The 18,001-nt window shown below is 40.2% G+C and overlaps 1 protein-coding gene across 1 annotated transcript in view; it reads right to left on the bottom strand.

Moving 5' to 3' along the window:
• The window catches only part of TENM4 (teneurin transmembrane protein 4), a 486,586-nt gene that overhangs the window by 230,344 nt on the left and 238,241 nt on the right, over window positions 1-18,001 (bottom strand). Inside the window, exons 5-7 of the mRNA XM_067533333.1 lie at window positions 11,453-11,705; window positions 4,928-5,026; window positions 2,769-3,004 (exon numbers count right to left, since the gene is read on the bottom strand). Of these exons, the coding sequence (XP_067389434.1) occupies window positions 2,769-3,004; window positions 4,928-5,026; window positions 11,453-11,705 (588 nt within the window). The remainder of the gene's footprint in view (window positions 1-2,768; window positions 3,005-4,927; window positions 5,027-11,452; window positions 11,706-18,001) is intronic.

Raw genomic sequence — 18,001 nt, 5'->3', positions numbered from 1 at the left:
GTTTTGTTTTGTTTTGTTTTGTTTTAATTTGAATGGAGGACTGTGCTGTGGTTGATATTGTGAATGGCATTCTGGTGCAGTGGATTGGAGCATTAGTATTAACTAGCAGCTGGATGAAAGAGAATTCAGCTCCAAACCACTGCCATGGGCCCTGATCCAAAGCTTACTCACTTTAAGGGGAGTCTGTCCATTGACTTCAACTTATTTTCGATTAGGCCAATGGTCATAAGAGAGAATTTCTATAATTACTTTAACTAACAAGAGCCAGTGGCAACTGGCCAAGTTATCAACATTCACTAGACATAATAAGGGCTATATTTTGCTACTCTGGCTCATGTTCAGTAATACCTTAACAATTCGAACAGTCTCAAGGAAATCAACAGGAGTGAGATACTACTCAACATGAGTAAAGATATCTGAATAACAAATACAGAAATATCACTGATCTAACAATAAATAAGGACTTATTTTGTAAAGAGACCAGAAAATAAAAAAAAGCATTGTTATTAAAAACGTCATAATTTTGATCAGGATACAACCCATCTTGTCAGAAGTTGGTGAAAGTAATTTTTTTTTTTTTGGAAGGTGATACAATTCTTATCTACAACTTGACAGGATGTAGAAAATAATTACAAATGAAAAGGTTATTCATAATTTTTAAATGAGCTAATTAGTAAACCCAGTCAGAGTTTCTCATTACAGTAATTAATAATTGATTATACTTGAAATTAAACACAATTTTTCATCAAAATCTAATTAAATAACTGCTTTTTTGCCTGTTGATTAAATCAGTGGTATGGCAGAGATTCTCTTTGTTAAATATGTTTATGCTATACTGAACCAATGAATTTTATTTTTAATAATTGATAGTTCCTTTAGAAATTAGCAATAATGACCCATAATTATGACAGTTCAAACTGATCAGCATTCCTGGCATCTTGCCAGTCATACACAGCGCTTGGCAGATGCCACAAGATTAATCTGAATGGGAAAAAAGGACCTAAGCGTAAACCCATGGACATAATTTTTAACCCTATTAACTGTGAATTAAATCAGGACTCTGCTCTTTTCAAAACTGCTGGAAAAGATTTTTGAACAGGAGACCGTTAAGGGGCGAGTCAGCCTGTCAGACACTGCCTGTAACACAGCAACATGTATATACATCTACAGACATAATTAATGGACACCAAAGTTTTATGAGAGTTATGAAGAGATTCCTCTGACACACAGAGATAATGTCCAATGGAATCCTGTTCAGTGCATAAGGAGACTGCTAGATAATTGAGACAGACAGACCCAAACATAAGTAACAAATGATGAAAACTGACTGTACATTGTACACTGTACAAACTGCTACTGATTTAATGCTGGTTAATTAATCATTTCTACTTCTATTATAGTAGGCACAAAACTGACCAAAATATAATACAAGTCAGCAGTGGAAAATATTCAGTCATCAGAGCAGCACACAAAGTGAATATGGTGAAACTGATCATTGGTGGTAGTAATAATTATACGTATATGAAATAAAAGTGAGAAATCTTTCCATCCAGCTATGATTTGCTAGTTCTAACTGCAATATTTTACAGAGCATTAGCCTACAGGTAGTTACTGTGAAATCAAAGACAACAGCTTGCTTGTGTCACACAAAAGAGACTCTTTCACCTGTGGCTACAGTCTTCGGCTCATCATAACCAAAGTTTGTACCATTGTCATTTTAAAAGAGGAGTTTAGTAAAGCATCTTCATCAATTAATACCAGCTTTATCAGCAAAAAAGGAAGAGAAATGAAGGGTAATACCTCCACCTTAGAAGTTGAGGAATACCATTCTCACCTTAATAGTTCAGTTGCTCCTTGCAATAAACACTGGAAACACTTAGATAACCAGGAAACCAATTGCAGACAAAACTCAAACAAAAATGCCATTGCACTGGTGCAAGAGGATACCAACGTTTTCAGATCTTCTGCATTTCAAAGTTCATTCCTTCCACTAACCCTCAAAATATCCTGTTGGGCCAAACCCTGAACTACTTCTTCAGTCAATTAAAACTCTCAGCCTGTTCCCCTTATTCATGCAAGTAGTCCCATTAATTTCAATACAATTACTCAGATGAGTAAGACAAGCAACAATTAGCTCCAAGCCAAGAGAAGATTCTGGCACAGTAAGGACAAAGTCAACATTTCAGGATTTGGAGTTTGACTCAGCTCCTGCTGATTTTGATGGGAGCACGATCAGGACTCAGGTCTCGTTACAATGCTTTATTCAGACATGGTGAGCTTGTCTCATTCTAGATGGTTCCGATACTTTTTCCAAAAGAAAAAGAACAATTCACACTCTTTACAAACAGCATATGGAACAGGTTCTATTAAACCTTGGTGGTACTATTAAAAGAAGTGAGCCCAGTATTCTGGGGTGTACATCTACAGTGCACTAACCTGCTGTGCAGTAATGGTCCATGTGGACTACTGCACATTAAAATTTTCTTAGTGCACACTGATTTACTGCTATTTGAGACTGGAGTATTTCAAAGCACACTAGGGAACTTTTAGTGAGCAGGTGCAAGGTTCGTGCAGCCAATTAGCACGCGGCAGGCTAGTGTGCTGTAGATTTATACCCCTGCTTTCCACACACTAACTCTCTAACTAGACGAGGCCATACTTGTTAGTTACTATGGGTGTAACCAACTTGGTCTTGCAAGTTCCCAAATGTTATCAACACTGAAGCTGACAGTAGAGGATAAAAAAGCTGAAAAGTGGAATATGCTTACCGATAAAATAAGCAAGCAGGATCACCAGCGTCACTGAGATGATAATGGCACTCAGAGCAGCACATTTCCAGTTACAGTACTTATAGGGTTTCTTCAGATTAAAGGCAGGCCTAGAAAAGGTACTTCTGGGAAGGGGTCTGGGGGGAGGCGAGTACACAGTGCTGGACGTCAAGGGATATCCCGGCGATGTTGTACAAAAGAGGGGAGAGGTGCCTCCAGGTTTAAACAGGAAGTGCCTGAGGGAAGAAAGAAAGAGTAGGTGACTCTTCATAAAAATAAAAGCAGAGACAGAATTCAAAGCTCAGGGGTGGCAGCTGCTGCCAGAGTGAAGAAAGCAGCTTCACACAATGTTTTGTAAATACATGGGTGCCATGCACAGAAGAGAAGAATAAAAAAGAGAAACAAGTCAGACAGTGTAAAGGAAAAACGTCACAGAGCCAACAATACCGCAGAGAACACTTTGACAGCAAGAGACATCTCCATGGGAAAGCTGACATTACAGTGAAATGAGATCCTAAGCACCGCTAGAACAGATCAGTTCACGCAGGCAGGACTGAGGGCCTGATCCTGCTCCCACTGAAACTTTCAATTTGAATTTTAATGGGAACAAGTTGGAGGTGGGGGAGAGCATGAAAATATACCCAAATGTACTGTTGCTGCAAGAGAGCTTTTGTTTTGTTTGCTGAGTGGAGATGGGGAAAAGGGAGATCAGTTCCTTTCACGAGGCCCAAATCGTCACAGTGTCCCCAGTGTTTCCATCTCAACGTTATGACAGCAGCCACATTTTAGCCTAGTTGTTTTATGTGTGGTTTGGCAGACAGTAGTATAAGGACCTTGACCAAGTCCCATTGACTTCCATGGAAGTTGGGTCAAACTGTAAATGAAGACTCCCATTTTCAGGAAAAGCTCTTGAGAAATATAAGGCATATGAACCCCTCTACTGTTGGGTTTTCTTCAGGAGTGAAGAGAAAGAAAGAAAAAGTGTTTTGGGTGTTGGGCCCAATTCTCCTCTCTCTAGGTCAGTATAAATCAAGAGAAACTCCACTACTGTGGGATCAGAATTAGGCCCAATGCAGATAGTATTTCTAGTCATGATTTTATGGGCCAGACCCTCAGTGACCATAAATCAGCACAGCCCCACTGAAGTCAATGTGGTTTTGCTGGTTTATTCCAGCTGAGGATCTGGCCCAAGGTTTCATCTCAACACATGTAATAATAGGGGAAAAACTCACATGCAGAAACAATGCTGTGAAGAAAAGTCATGGAACAATTTGTGCAGTATAAAGTGATGTGAATTTTCTTTCAGAACAATGTTTATACTACTTCTGGCAAACCCGTTAATTAACTGTACAAAATAATGGTTGCTAGAGCATGACTCATTATTTCCATTATTCGTCTATGTTAAAACGCTAATTCTTGCAGCAGTATCTCCACTATTCATTCATTTATTTGCTTTATTTAGCTACAGATTTATTTGGTTCCATTGAAGAGGCATCTGCACTGTTTAAATAGACCAAACAGTATTTCAGCTGATGGTGATTATTAAATTAGAAAATCACTAACGTACAGCATGTCACACAGGTTGTTTGGTGCAAAATGCAATCTTATTAGATGCAGTTTATAACTTAAAAGTTATTTGATCAAAAGTTAAATTAAAAAAAGTGATGGTTATCACCAAAATGGGATGTTACGTCAACATCACAGGCCTGGCTTTAAAGAGCTGCCCCATCATCACTGTTATCAGTGTCAAAAAGATACTTCTGTACTTTTGTAAGGCAATGAACCTGGAAAATATCAGTTTAACATTTGGAATATTGTTCAGCCAGGCTCATTGTAGTTTAAAGTCTTCATTGAAATGCAAGTAACCTTAGTTTGTAAGGTACTGTAAATTGCTACAGATACATCTTATTAGTGAAATGATTTTCAAAATGGCAGAGAAAGCCAATGAGATGCTATGGATCATCAGCATATTAATGAGACTCCCATTAATATGTACAGGATGCTGTGCTCCAAGCTTAGGAGCCTCATTTTTAAAAGCCATTTTAGGAGAGGCAAAAAATGGCATTGCCCTTAAAACATCACTTTAGTGACCAAATGCTTTCATGCAAAGATCATAATGGTTGTACAGTAAACAGCAAGACCACGTAAGTGTCACATACCCATCATTGTAAGCACCGTCATGTCGGGAGGAGGTGAGAATGTCCATCTCAATGAAGTTGTCCTGCAATGTCTCTAGGAATGTCTGCTTTGCTATGTTTCTACATACATATGGAAACATGAATGAAGCCAGTGAGTCATGCATCTATGAAGTGTGATCTTATAAACCACAATGGTTATAGTGCAGCTGTGCATGAAATTAGAATGATGGACCATATATTTATATGTATAAGATATTACACATATACATATATAGCATTTAAGAATGTTCACTTCTAAATATGCATATATATATCTATATATAAACACACACACATCTCTGTGTGACTATATATAAAGCTAGTTTTTTGATATCTACGTACTCTCTTTATTATTTTGTGACCAGTGCAGAAAAAACATGTATGAAATTTTTTGATTTGCTGAATTCAAAAGACTAAAACTTAATTTAGCAAAGCTGAGTCTGTATCAGTGTCTGTTGCTGTGACAAGACTGAATACACTACCCAAGAATGTTCAATACCATGGTTCCATCTTGTGTCATCACATATCTCCAGCCAAGAACCCAACCAGATGGAATCTCTCTGTTTTGTTTAAATCCCGACTTTGCATTTTGATTTGGTCAATTAACAATTAAATTAATCTAATCTTCTTATTTATTTTAATGGGGCAATGTTAGTCTGACATATAGAAGCTGAGCTATCTGGGTTTTGCTCCATGTGCATGTTTTAAATAAATATGCTCTCAATTACTGAGAGGCAAAAACTGGAATAAAGTTATCTGTAATTCTGATAATGAACTGGTGTTGGTAGTTGCAGGTTAGACAAATGGCACCTCGATCTAAAATACCCTGGGTTGGGTTTTGCAAAGTCTTGCCCCTTCCCAATTCTGTTTGTACATATATGGAGATGAGCCAAATCCAGAGCCATATATCCTAAACTCCTTACTTTTGGTTGGAGGGAGGGAGGGTGACCCAGAATCAACTACTCAACTTCAAATGTTTCATAATTATATTTGGAACTTCTATAGCACCATCAAGGATCTCAAAGTTCTTAACACTTAAGTCTCAGTTTACAGAAAACGAGGCACAGAGAGGGAAAGGTGCCCAAGTCAGTCAGAGGCAGAGCTGGGGACCAGAACTGAGATCACCTGGCCTCCAGTCCTGTGCCACAAGACCAGACACAAGAACATCCTTCCCAATTTTTGCAAAAATCAAATCCATCCCTGATTTTGCCCTTCTCTATTTCCAAACATCAAAAGTAAATCTGAGTCTTAATCTTGAAACTTTAGTAAAATCCCAAGCCAACACTAAAGAAGAGAAACACATCAGCATTGTGACACTTCATCACATATGCAGGATTAAGTACTTACAGGATATAAGAGACATGAGGTGAACTCTGTCACAGAAGCTCTATTCAGGTAGCAGGCTATACCAAGGGAAACTTCAATACTGCCGCATTATGCAAACCTCCCCCTATGAAATGTCCTTAACCCTAGTTTTCATCTCTCCTTCTCTCCCCTTCTTGCTAATGCCAGTACTTGTTTAGTTCAAGCCGCTGCCTTTGTTGGCTATGGGCTGCGCTGACAGCACAGATCTGCAGTTGATCCCAGTGACAGGAATGTGATTCATATTCATAGCTTTCAAGTAAAGTGGATCAACATGCTTGAGCTGAGACATAGCACTCAAAATATCAACCCATCCCAAGGTATCTGCTGCTTCCTCTTGTTCCCCAAGAATGCAGGGAAAGTTGGATGTTGCATTCAATATAATAAAGCAACACACACTCGCACACAGAGTCTTTAATGGATAAAAGGTACGGCACCTAACGACACAGTAATCAGTAAAGTTCATGAGTTGTTAAAATCTGTGTAAAACTGGTGGTTCCATGTATTTCAGTTGTGCATTGTCAATAAAATGAAAGAAAACATTGGATTATATCATCTTCTGATGCATGTAGCAATAGAGCAATCACACACTGAGCTACATTGGCTATTATGATGCAACTGCACTCTTTTTTACTATGGGCCAGATTCTACCCCATACTTATTCTGAGTAGGGGCTTATTCTGGGTAGACCTGCTAATTCTGGAGTACGATCCTGACTCAAAATGAGTTGGGAGGCAGAATCTGGTCCTACGTGCTTACAACTTGAAATTCCCCGGGACTAGAATTGTCCGGAAGCTACAGCTGTGCCAAGCAAACGGCCATCTCAGTTAGCATTTATTTGCTCAGTGCAAGGACACTTACAGGGAAAAAAAGCAGAGGTCAGAGGAAAAAGGGAGGAATAAAGAGCAGAAAAAAGCCAGGAGAAAAATGATTCACCTGTAAAGTCTGACTGCTGAGCAAAGATGTTTTCAGACAATAAATGGCTTTTGAAGCAGCAAAGGAGAGAGAAGTGGGGAAAAGAGAGGGTGAAAGAGAACTAGAGGAAAAGGGGGTGGAGTGAGGAAAAAGAAATGAAGAAAAAGAGGGAAGGAGGAGATGTGAGGAGGGGCTCCTCTTCCAACATCAAATGAAATTCTCACGGGAACAAGGTAATGAACTATTTATAACATTTAAGCACCTATACTATGCATTTATGTTGGCTTTTTCCTTAAACTCAACCTATCCCTCCGGCCAACCCTCCACTCTGAACATCCCTGGATAAGATCATTCAAAAGCTGATTTGAATCCAGAAGATCTGAATTCTGCAAATAGTGCCAATGATATTAAAAATCAAAACCAAACACCTTCAAATTTAGAATGGGTGGAGTTTGCAATACAGTGCTGTTTGCACATTTTCTAGCGCATAAGGGTCTCTGTTTAAAAGAAGTAGCTTTCTCCTTATGTTTTCTCTGTCTGCTGGCTAATGTGGGATTACAAAAATGGATATTCAACAGAAATACAGTTCCATTTTTGACATGAGATTATCACAATTCCATATTTCTATACTTCAAAGGTCTTAATTCTTGGATTAATTTCTCTGGCATGGAATTTATTTTTTAAACTTTGAACTTTCTGTGGTTTACTTATTTATTATTCCACTAGTTGCTGATCATTCTGATCCTAAAGTAGTTAGATTTTTGCAGTGGGAAGGATCTGCACAGTTACTATACATAGCAGGAAGAATTCTTTTCTCCAGTCTGAAGGATAAATGTAAACACTGGTGTCCTGGTCTCTGAGCATTCCCATAGAAGTAAATGGAAGATCTGTAGATGCTGGAAATGATATTTACCACACATTACTAGTCCTCCATGTAGTGCAGTCTTTATTTATTATGTTGCCATGATCTCTACAACAATCTTATTATCTTAATAATTTGTTTAGTGGAAGAACAATGGTACCTTGATGTGTCTCACTGAATTACTTAGTTTGTTATTCAGCGTCAAAACATAGAATCTTTCACCTGTTCTTTGTCTGGAAAACTCTCAAGTAATACTGGTCAGAAGCGAACATAAGGTATTATAATGCCCTTCCAGCTGATACATCAGAAACAACATAACTGCCCACCAAATAACCTCTTTTCTATCTCAACGTCAATGTATAGAGTGATGACATCCAGTACCAAGTAACGATAGTAGTTTGTGAAGCAAGTGAAAGCCTTAACCTACAAACAAGGACTCTTCTTGTAAGTAAATTCTAGATGACCAGTCTGGTTAGGGCAATAATATGAATTCCCCAATCTGTCTATGACAGTTAAGAAATATGCAAATAAGACACACTGCTTCAGGTTTGGAGAAACATTCACCAGACCTGTTATGGTGGAACAGTAGTGATGCTACAATTAAGGATGTGTCAGAGTTTCCAGTTTAACAGAAGAATAGTGTAGGCTCTAGATACCTAACAGACCACCTCTCGCGATCCATGCATCACTATAATTGTTAAGATTTCTGATGCTCGCTCACTCACTCTCCTTCATGGTCCATGAATTTGGACATCTAGGAGAGAGATGTTTTCAAGGGAGGGCCTTTAACTCTGAGGTTCTACCACAGATCCCACAAAACAAGGTTATTGTTTATTTTGGGTATGGCAGTAGGTGCCCAGAGGCCGCAATCAGATATGGTGAGCCCATTATGCTAGGCACTGTACGTACACAAAAGAAGACAAGACCTTTCCTCCAAAGGGCTTTCAATCTAAATTAAGTCAAGTTGCAACGAAATCTCTCGCCAACACAGCACTGTTCACACCGGTGCTTCTGTTGGTGTAAATTATGCTGCTCGGGGAAGGGGAGGAGGGGTTTCACACCCTTAAGCAACATAAGTTATCCTGACACAAATGGCAGCATAGACAAACCATTAAAGTTCCCTAGGGCAGTGGTTCTCAACCAGGAGTATGTGTACCCCTGGGGGTATGCAGAAGTCTTCCAGGGGGTACATCAACTCATCTAAATATTTGCCTGGCTTTACAACAGGCTACATAAAAAGCACTAGCGAAGTCCATACAAACTAAAATTTCATACAATGACTTGTTTATACTGCTCTGTATACTATACACTGAAATATAAGTACAATATTTATATACCAATTGATTTATTTTATAATTATATGGTAAAAATGAGAAAGTAAGCAATTTTTCAGGAATAGTGTGCAGTGACACTTTTGTATTTTTATGTCTGATTTTGTAAGCAAGTAGTTTTTAAGTGAGGCGAAACTTGGGGTAGGCAAGACAAATCAGACTCCTGAAAGGGGTGCAGTAGTCTGGAAAGGTTGAGAGCCACTGCCCTAGGGCACTTTGATCTACTCTGCTTCGAAACAGAAGTAAATCAAAGGGCACTCTGGAACTTTTAGTGTGTGATAACAGGGCCCACACAGCTATTTAGTGTGCAGCAGGCTAGCATGCTGTGGGTTTATACTGCAGCTTGCCATGCACTAACTCACTGTCTAGACAAGCCCTTAGTGTGAGTGCATGCAGGTATTCAGGATTCAATGTATGGGGGTGTGTCCGTGCGAGAGAGTTTGGGTGTGTCCACGTGTGAATCTTTTCCCCTTCTCTCATCAGTTTCTCTCTCTCCCCTGTAAACACAGGCAGTGAGAAAGGGGTGAGAGAGTTGGCAGCCTCATCTCTTAATCAGAAGCTGCAGCAGTAAAATATCAACAATGTGTGAGAGGAAGGTCTAACCAGGCTGGTTTTAAATAACACCAGCATAATCTTTTTCATTATCCATGTAGTTCTGGGTATGTAGCATATCCTACAGACTAATACAACAGAAGAGCATGCATGACCATCAGGGGTTGCTATTATTAATTCAGTCATATCCAGAATGTCCAGCAAAATCACAGAGAGCCAAAAGATCAACCTAAGACTATGTGGGGTACAATGGTCAGCATCTACATGCATCATAGATAGATCTGACCCTCATTTTGGCCTTCTTGTTAAAAAAGCACTTTTTAAACTGAATCCATAAAGGTTTATTGTTCTTCAAGCAAACAATGGGTAATTTTGCATATTATTCATTGTTTGTTTGTGTGTACTGTGTACTGTGACAGGCACATACCTATTACCAGGTACCACATAAATCTACAGACCATTTCTAATTTATAGAAAGTTTACTTCTTCATAAATATGAAACTTTAATACTGTCTAGCTGTAAAATCCAAATAAGACCACCTACTGCCACTTCCACAAAACTGATAGATTGTTCCATTCTTAGAACCTTTGGTACATTTGCTGAAATCTTCGTCATTTTATGGAGAAAACACATTTTAAACTGAGGAAATTCCATAGGATAAATAAGGACAATACTGCAACATACAAGTATCCAGTGCCAGAAAAGCAGGAGACATGGATAAGAACCATGAGAGGTTAATGGAAGCAAATATTACTTGACTCATGCGCCACTATTCAGTGTTCCATACTTCCTGGTGCAATATTGTAGGATAGTAACATATTTCCCCCCAAAATCAACAAAATCAACCTTTCCTGCATTATATACTGCAATGATATCTGCTGGATGAGGCATAACTAAAAGTCTAAATCTTTTCTATATATTGACTGATTTCAGTTTCTTAAATAAGATACTAATTTATTCCACCACATAGAAAGAAAATACATTAAACTAATTTTAATCTATGATTCTGGCTTTAATTTTAAATTGGGGGTGGGAGAACTTATAAGCAATTATTAATACCAATAATACTTTCAGTCTATGGACACAGAGCAATTTCCTCATCTCTTAGCCCAAATAAAAGACACAAGGAATAATATACACAACTTGGAATGCACAAATTCAACACCAGCTCACAAACTGAACCGCTGGCTAAACAGGCATATTTTTCTATGTATACAGTGTTGTTGTAGCCATGTTCGTCCCAGGACATTAGAGAGACAAAGTGATTGAGGTAATATCTTTTGAGTGGGTGAGACAGACAAGTTTTTGAGCTTACACGGACCTGAAGTAGAGCTCTCTGTAAGCTCAGAAGTTTGTCTCTCTCACTAACAGAGGTTGGTCCAATAAAAGATATTACCTCACACACCTTATCTCTCCAATTTTTTTCTAAGGTATACACTACGCTGAATAAAGAACACTGTAAATAACTAAAAAAACAACCCTACCTAGTCTCCAGTGGGATGTTGCTGTTGAGTAACCAGTTGTCCTGAGCATGGGCTGGCTCTTGGGCGCTGGCGGGGTGCTCTCCAGAAAGAGAGTGGTCAGTAGGAGCAGGGCTCGGGTTGCTACGTGGAGTGAAGTTCCCTCTGTTTAGGGAGTTGATGGAGGCCGCGTGATGCTGATTTGGCGTGTGAGCATGTGGTAGCGGAGGTGGAGGAGTTCGAAGTCTCGAATGGTTCTGAAGACCCGGAGGATGATCTAAAATATAAGTAAGTAGGTATTTGTAAGGTTCAGGACTCTAGCCAATGCTCATTTTAGCACAGGCAGTTCAAAGAAGTATAAAGACTAAAGATACATCTCCCCAGCAATTAAACACCCGTGGCTGGCCTGGGTCAGATGACTCAGGCTCACGGGACTTGGGCTGCAGGGCTGTAAATTGCTGTGAAGACATTTAGGCTCGGCTGGAGCCCAAGTTCGGGGACCCCTCCCAGTGGCAGGATCCCAGCTTTGACTCCTGCCAACCCTGAACGTCAACACAGCAATTTTGAGTGTGGTAGCCTGAGCCCCGCGAGCCCAAGCTAGCTGCCCCAGGTCAGCCGCAGCCATGCCGCAGGTCCTTTATTCCAATGTAGATGTACCCTAAAAGGCCACAGACATGATATCAAACTCACAAGATGAACATAGTCTTGTTTTATAACTTCTAATAAAACATACACCAATATTTATACAAAGTGAACTACAGAACATATGTTTCACAATATTATAAAGGCTTAGAATACTACAACAGGTCTGTTCCTATTATTAAATTATTTCTGATCCACAATGGCAGGTGCTGTTGTCAGCTGTTGACCGTGTGTATGTTCTCTCTGTGTGCTGCGCTGGCTCTGGCCAGGTAGCCAGCACAGGAGACTCCGATCAAACTGCCCAATAAATCCACAGATCCAGATTCAGTAGTGAAGGAGACCGGCCAGGTTTACTGTAGACGAAGCATGGTGCTAGCTCCCTGGATCAACGTGTACAGTTACACTTAGACATGTAAGCTCGTGACAATGGACCAGCTCAGTGAACAGCGGGATTTTTTGTTCCCCCCTTGGTTAGCCAAAGACACACCCTCTGAGACCCTCTTTTATACACGGATACTAACAAGTTACATGTTGCCCCTCTGACATGGCTAGTTACCACCCTTTATCTTGTACATGTTGGTTTGATCAAAACATCTCTATCCATCATACTGTCATCCTGACCTTATCTAAAAGGGGGTCAGCACGTCCTTTTTTATCTGCGTGGAGTGCACTAGTATCATACTCGATGGCAGGGGCGTTCTGGTACCACCTTACTGGAATGTGCTTGCATGAGTGTTCTGTGCCCAGTTCTTAGGAATGTGTGTGTTTGCCAGTTTCTGTGAACTTACAAGCAAGCTCACAGCCTGACTCCTGCCAACTTTGCTTTATAACAGCAGGGTCCAAATACTTTAGCTCGGGCCTTAGGCCTCATACCCGACCTCTTATCTGGCCTCATGTCTCAGGCACTCACTTTCCTCTACAGGTGTAACTGCCACCTATGTATTGATGCTGATTTATAATACAGCATGCAAAATATAACCAGCCTAGGGAAATAAAGCTAAGTAACTACACTTTCCATTGAAGTTTGTTCCCATTGCTTTGCCTGAATTCCCCAAGCATCTAACCAAACCAGATGATAGGGGGAAAACAGTTTATTCTGGTTTTCAAGAATGATATAATACTGTATCAAGACACAATTTACAAATGTAAACAGCATGAAATGAGGGAGAAATACTGAGACTAATTACAAAGAAGGCTTGGGGAACAGACATAGAGGGTGACAGTGAATTGAAACAGTTAAGGGTGAGGAGAAGATAGAAAAGTGGTACTTGGACAGTGTTAAGGCAACTTTGTATAAAGTTCCAGAGACTGCCATTTGCTTGTGAACAAAATCTGGTGAGGGTGGGGTTAGGGACAGAAGGGAGATACAGCAAATGCTCCAGAAAAGAACAAAACACATGAAGAAAGGTTAGAACAGATAAGGATTTTTGGTTTAAAGTAGCTGGTGGATAATTTATGTTGCCCATCTTTCCTGGGAAATTAAGAAAAAAGTAAAAACTGATGATGGGTCTCGTAGGAGATGACAGTTCAGGGTACTTGGTAATGGGGTACAGAATGCTTAACCTCTCAAACACTGGCTTCAATGGGGTAATGACTGCAAGTCATCAACATGTGATAGTTGTATGGTGGCCTGCGAGAAATGAGGTGTTCACCTTAGCTCAGGATCCTGCTGCCAAGTGTCCATATCATACAAAAACCCCACAATTGCCACTAATTCGCTGTCTCAGTAGAGAGGTCAAGGACTGCATAGCCATGGAAACCCGGACATGGTACTTCTAGGTTGTGACTGATGCCCATGGGCAGGGCAAAAAAGAGGAGGACCCTAGCTCAGCTCAGTAATGGACACTTAGATTCTTTGCAATGGGGACGTTTTTTTGTTTTTGTTCTGTGTTTAACCTAAGAACAGCCATACTGGATAAAACCAATGGTCCATCTAGCCCAGCATCCTGTCTTCTGACAGGGGCCAATGTCATGTGCTTCAGAGAGAATGATCAGAACAGGCAGTCACCGAGTGATCATTTGTATAGCGCTTAGCACAGTGGGGTCCTATTCCACGACTGGAGCTCTTAGGACAGTGTTTCTCAAACAGGAGGTCCCAACCCAAAAGGGGATTGCAAGACTAGTGGGGGGACACGAGAGCAGCAGCTGCTGGCCGGGCACCCAGCTCTGAAGGCAGCACTCCTGCCAGTAGTAACACAGAAGTAAGGGTGACATGGGAGACGGAGGGTCATCATTTTTTGGAGAAGGGTCATCACAGCTTGAAATATTTTCAAACGGGGTTTCAGCAAAAAACAAGTTTGAGAATCCCTATCCTAGGCACTACATAATATGAATGAAGAAATAATAGTAAGTCTGATGTATGAAGTTCTCATCTCATTTGTACACTGAATTTGTTGAGTCTCTTCCAGTCTGGACTAACAAGCTGCTCCTTTTCACTATTTCAAAACTGATAAATGAGTATTTCCAATGACTGGATTTTAGCTCTAAGGCTGCTCCCTGCTATAGCAATCACTTGCCACTGAAGATTTATCAGATACTAGCAAAGTGTCTTGCAAATTTGCAGTTAACCCCTGCCTAATAATGTGGATCATACAATGGACAAACCTTCAGATAGAATCCTCGAGGGGTCCTGGCGTGAGAGGTTTAGTGTAGACAGAAGGGAACAAGGGGTCCTTAAAGACCTTTTCTGTCCAAGGTTCTCGGATTGAGAGAGCATCTACTGCCCAAGCTTTGGGTTCCTGGTACATAAATGCTCTTCAAAGGAGTGTTGGCCAGATTCATAATGAGCAGTCATATCTGGTGTGCCCAAGAATGGCAGATTAGAATGAAGAAAGTCTCACTGAGTTAACACTCCCAGAAAGGGAGAACCCTGCAGCTGAGCCAATCTGTCTGCTGGTTGAGGAGTCCAGCTAAGTGGAATGCATGACTAGCCTACAGATGCAATTCTGCCCAACATAGCAACTTCTCTGAAACTTCTGCCAGATTCCAGTTGTGGATACCTAACTAGTTCTGGATATCTCCCTACCTACAAAAGCTGCATTTTCCATTTGGATTCACGGAAGGCAATTAACTATCTGGTCCTTGGATGTTTGAAAGGATCTGCACAAAGCCATTGAAGACATTCTGAAGTCTGTCCTGAACAATATACATCCTCAGTTGCCTGGGAGAGAATGGATGTAACCCAGCCTCTCCTGCTGGCTTCCAGTGTAACTGCCATAAACTGGAGATTAATTAAGAGCAACTACCACTAAACACAGAGAGATCAAACTCTCCACGCCAGATAAATTCTGGTGTCACCAATCTTTGGGATCTACTGGAATAGTAAGGCCAGCATAATGTGTCTGCAGTGGAAATATACCCAAGGGACCAGTTACATTAATGGGGATTTGTTAACCCAGCAGATGTAGACATTCTTGGGATGTAGAGTGGGAAGATAAAATTAGGCTATTTTCCAGGTGGCCTGTTTTAGAGATATACTCCTTTGATGGAAGGACTGTCACTAACTTGGTGTTGAAAAGGGCTCCTAAGTATATTAGCTGGTGATACAAAGTTTTCAATGAGTCCTATATTAGATGCAGAGTCTTTTATTTTCACTAGATTTGGCAAGACTGGCAAAGGAATGAAGTGGTTCCTCCACAGGATCTGGGAGAACTCCATGGTGTATTACAAAAAGCACGAAGACCTGTGATTAGAAAGCAGTGGCTTCTGTCGAGAGAATGAGAGCTCACCTGAGTCTCTTGCATCAAAAAATGTCCTTTCTGAGGAGCACCTCTGAAACCTGGATTAGAACCTTGATTTTAGGTTAAAAGCAGTGAATGCTGTTTCAGTCTCTCTGAGTTGACCCCCCTTAAACTTATTTAGATTCCTTTAGACTCAGAAGACTACAATCAAAAATGATGAGCAAGATCTCGACAGGCCTCATTAAACTAACTCAGACTCCCTTACCACGGCTTCTTCTTTTTCCATTCGCATCCATCAGGCTGATGATGGGGCCGAATGAAGTCTTTCCACCACTTTCTACCTTGTACGAGCCTCACTGTTTCACTCAGATTTAAACCTTTTTGTTCTATGTCATTCTTCACTGTGTCTATCCATTGCATCCTTGTTCTGTCTCTATATCTAGGTCCTTGCATTCTAGTATGTATTACATTGTACAGTATCCTTTTGAGGTCTATTCTTGACATCCGTCAAAACCATCATAGTCATCTTTTTTTAATCTTCTCTAACAGCTTTAATTCTTGCCCAAACCATTTTCTTATCTCTTCATTTTTTATTTTCTGCAGTCTTGAAACCCTCACTATTCCGCACACCCCAGTTCATGTCTGCAACCAAAATCTTTCATTTGTTAACTTCCCTCATATTCTAGCATTCCAACATGTGCAGCAGTATTGGCACAATTGTCTCATATATGCTTTTTGTTTTTATTGAAATGTCTTTATCCTTCCAGATCTTACAGTTTTTTGAATGCAGTAGCAGCTAGTCCAATTCTTCTTTTTATGCCACCTTCACAATTCTCATTCTTTGATATTAGTCATTCAAGGTACACAAATTTTTCCACTTCTAGTTCTTTGCCCTTTAATTTGATCCTTATTTCTTTCTCTTGTATTCCAATTGCCATAATTTCTGTCTTCTCTGTGCTGATCTTCAATCCAAATTTTCTGCTTTCCCAGTCTACCTTGTCAATTATTCTCTGTAAACCCTCCTTGATCAATTATTACCACTAATTATAAACAACTCTACCAATATCTCAGGGAGTTCAAGATAGCCTAACATACATATGGATAAGTCAGATGCAGGAGTAAGTTAAAATAGAGGCAAATACTTTAACTTACACTTTCTTCCAGATCCTCAGTCTGTCAACTTGGGCTCCCTTATACATGAGATGTGCAAATAGGTCTAGGGAAGTCTAACTAAGTATAAGTGAATCTGACTTATCCTTAAACGCATCCAAAACTGGTAACTCCACAGCTAGCTCTTCAGCCAGGGCCTGGTTGTCCCAGATGACTCTCTGTATCATGCAGCATGCTTCTAGAAAAGGGAAGGTCCATGGTCCTGACTTGTTTGCCTTCCAGGTAGATAATAAGCAGAGACTGAAGAAGAACAGATGCAAACTAGGCCTGCTTCCAGTCCTATAGTACCATGCAGACTGGCCCATCAGAGTGTGCTGTGAGCCTGATGGACCTTGGGGAATCCTAGTTGTTTGCAGTGCTGGGAATGGGGTTGGCAAAAAAGGGCACCAGAAAAACTCTCTCTCTGATTTAGACAACCCGGTGACACAGCTAGGAAGTTTTCTCCCTTTCTTTCCTCTTGGGAAGAAACTGTCACCTTTTTTCTGCAGCAGGTGAACCCATGTGTCCAATTTGCTGAGAGGTAGAAGGAAGACAAGAATATAGACCAGATACATGCCAACAGATGCAGTCTTGAAAGCCAAAATTCCAGCCTGTAGGAAAATCCATCTACTTAAGAATAGAAGGTTACAAGGAACAGCCTATTAGTCCCAGACTGAGGGAGATGAACATAAACAGAGAACTTCTGTTTCTAGGGCTGTCAGTCTAGCATCTTTCAGAAACACTTAGTTCTTCTCTTGTGAATGAGTTTTCCAAAAAAGGGTCAACATAGCAAGGGATTGCACATCCAGTTATTCCAGTTTTCATTACAAATTATGGCTGACAGTCATGGAAAGATGCAGGAGGCAGAGGAGGGCAAACAGGTAAATCCTAGTATGCACAATGTGTCTTTTGTAAAGTTCCTCTAGTATTGGCTGACTCTTTCTATTGGAGACATTAATTTAAGACTGAATCAGAGCCTATTTCTAAGAAACTGCTATATAAATTCCAATTTACACCCTTTTATTGCAGACACATTGCAGATGCTATTATGGATAATGCTTTTGAATCAAGTAAGAAAGTGTCATTTTTGTTCTCTATTTGC

The sequence above is a fragment of the Emydura macquarii genome, unplaced genomic scaffold, assembly GCF_026122565.2.
Source record: "Emydura macquarii macquarii isolate MOO-44397 ecotype Brisbane River unplaced genomic scaffold, CSIRO-AGI_Emac_v2 contig_3328, whole genome shotgun sequence".
Taxonomy (NCBI): Eukaryota; Metazoa; Chordata; order Testudines; family Chelidae; genus Emydura; species Emydura macquarii.
The sequence above is the reverse complement of the archived record's forward strand: the minus strand, read 5'-3'. Positions and strand labels throughout refer to the sequence as shown.